This window comes from Merops nubicus, unplaced genomic scaffold, assembly GCF_000691845.1.
Source record: "Merops nubicus isolate BGI_N331 unplaced genomic scaffold, ASM69184v1 scaffold2908, whole genome shotgun sequence".
NCBI lineage: Eukaryota > Metazoa > Chordata > Aves > Coraciiformes > Meropidae > Merops > Merops nubicus.
Window position 1 is genome coordinate 45,340 of NW_008626150.1, and position 2,399 is coordinate 47,738.

The 2,399-nt window shown below is 42.7% G+C and overlaps 1 protein-coding gene across 1 annotated transcript in view; it reads right to left on the minus strand.

Annotated features, from left to right (window-relative positions):
• Positions 1–2,140, minus strand: part of LOC103778302 (PDZ and LIM domain protein 5-like) — a 37,888-nt gene extending 35,748 nt beyond the window's left edge. Inside the window, exon 1 of the mRNA XM_008945884.1 lies at positions 2,045–2,140. Coding sequence (XP_008944132.1) covers positions 2,045–2,140 — 96 coding nt within the window. The remainder of the gene's footprint in view (positions 1–2,044) is intronic.
• Between the last annotated feature and the right edge of the window lie 259 nt (positions 2,141–2,399).

The window sequence follows — 2,399 nt, forward strand, 5'->3', positions numbered from 1 at the left end:
ATGGTACATGCTGTTCTAGCACACCAGGAACATGGCATTGAACTCGTCCAGCTATGGGGCCAAAGCTGGATTGGCATACCAGAACTAAGCACTTTTTTGATCCAAAAGGGGAAAGGGGGAGGGGAAAAAAAAAAAAAAGGGGCAAGCACCACCAGGCAGTCTAATATTCACAGTCTCTTAACTGCAATAAGAAGCAGCAGTTCAGCCAAGGAGCAGTGCTTAAGTGTAATATGTGGATTGGATATCGTGCCTCCCCCTCTCATGCATGAATTCAAGTCCTAAAGCCAGCCTGGTCCCTATCTTTCATTATGTCCTGCTCTTGTGAGCGCTGACATTTGTCACTAGGGAATCCCAGAACTGAGGCTTTTATATGCAGCTATTCAGGTCAATTCCCCTAGGCCACTCCATGTGGCAGCATATTTGACTCCTGCAATAAAGCAGTAGTCTAGGCTAATTTCAACATATGTTTCCTCTTTAGAAACTTAGATGGGAAGCCTGCTTACAGCAGGACTGCACTCTGCATCAGCAGCACAGCAGAGGCCCCTACAAAACATATGACCCTTTCCTAGGACTAGCTGTTTGCTGTAGTTTACTGCCTGCAGTGCTTAACTGCTCACCAGTACCACACACAAGTACCCTGTGCTTTTGCAAATCCTTATCATCAGAGGACTTCTACCATCAAATCAGAAGAATGTTACCTGCATCCCCAGTTCAAATTTCTCACTAGTGCAGGAGTAACCAGCTACTGAACAAATTAATTTAATTTGAAAATCCCCAGATTTTGGGAATAAACTGTGCCTCAAACCCTTTTTGGCTCAGATACAAGCTGTATTCACCTGTACAGAGGTGTTTCTACAGCTCTCCAGTCCATTTAGCCATATAAAAATAATTTTGCAGAGCCAAACTGCATTTTAACTTCACTAGCTTAATCCACAAGCAGATATGATAAGCCAAGTCTCAATGAACTGGCAGAGTTTAAATTGCTAGTTAAGATTAGCTAAAAATATTCCCATGATGCATAAACCCAAATAGAAACCTACTCCATCTCCTATGGCAGTATCAATTCTGCAGTCCCAACAGGTGTAAAAAATAATTCATCTTTGCCACTAAACTACATGAATATGCAGAAGGAGGAGGAGAGCTGTCAAGAAAGAAAAGGCTATTGGTACACAAATCCTTCTATTCTGCAAATCAGATTTAAAAGTGCCAGGGTAGAGCCACTAGAAGCCAGTTTCTTTACCCAGAGATTTCCAATGACCCTATAAATTGAATACTGCAAAATTTGTCTCTATATTTTGTATGGGAAGGGCTTTGGCCACCTGCAGAGGTCTCTGAAACTCAGCCCACAGTGAAAGACAGGCCCTCCTCGAAAACATGGTTTTGAAGTAGGAAACTAGTTAGATATTGCCTAGGTACAAAGATCATATTTGATTTGGCTTAGCTTCTCAAATCTTTCAAACACCAGTTCAGAGCACGTACTCTAAACACTTGTGAGAAACTGGTAGTCAGCACATAATGATGAACCACTATTTACAACTACTGTAATTTAAGTGCCTTTTTATTGTAAATACTGGGATTTGCAAGAACAAACACCAGAAGAACCTCAAGCTGCTAAGAGCTGCTGAATAAACAAGGGTACCACAAGTGATTTTTCCCCTGCTGTCTCTTATTTGAGCTGCACAGGCTCAGCCCTGCACAGAAAATTGCTTGCCTCCTGCCAGCCTCCAACCTCTGCACTTCTGTCTTCTAAATGAGAGCACAGAGGGGAATTCAAGGGTGTTTTCTTGTATTTGTTGCATAAATAAATTCAGAGAAAACAATCATTTCAAATGACCACATCCTTCCTAAGACAATTCTGTTGGAGCCTTCAGACAATAAAGATTTTTCCCAGTTCTGACCTCCCGTCCAGCAGCCCTCCGTGCCACAGGGCAAGCTGAGCCCCAGCATCTGTAATTAATGGCTTTGCATACTTGCATCTGAAGGCTGCAGGTCGGCCACAGCATAACAGATACCCACATACAGGCAAAGAGGCAAACGTACTTACCCGAGAGATGGACAGAGGCATGTTGAAATCCTTGCCTCCTTGAAGCCTGAAACCCCAGGGAGCTGGGCCGACCAAAGACACGCTGTAGTTGCTCATGATGTTTAGTAGTCAAGGATCAAACCCAATGCACTGATGCCTGGGGAAGAGGATTACAGTATTAATTTAAAGACAATAAAAACAAAAGGTACTGTCTATGATTTTGAAAGCTTGCTTTCTTTGTTTCCCTCCACAGTATAAAACAAGTTTGTCCTTACTCAGGTTTTTATCCCTTACATCTTGTTTTCCTCCATAGCCCGGGAAGAAACTTAACCAAGGAACAGGTAACATGGACTTGGGACTTTGAGAACTTCTGTTG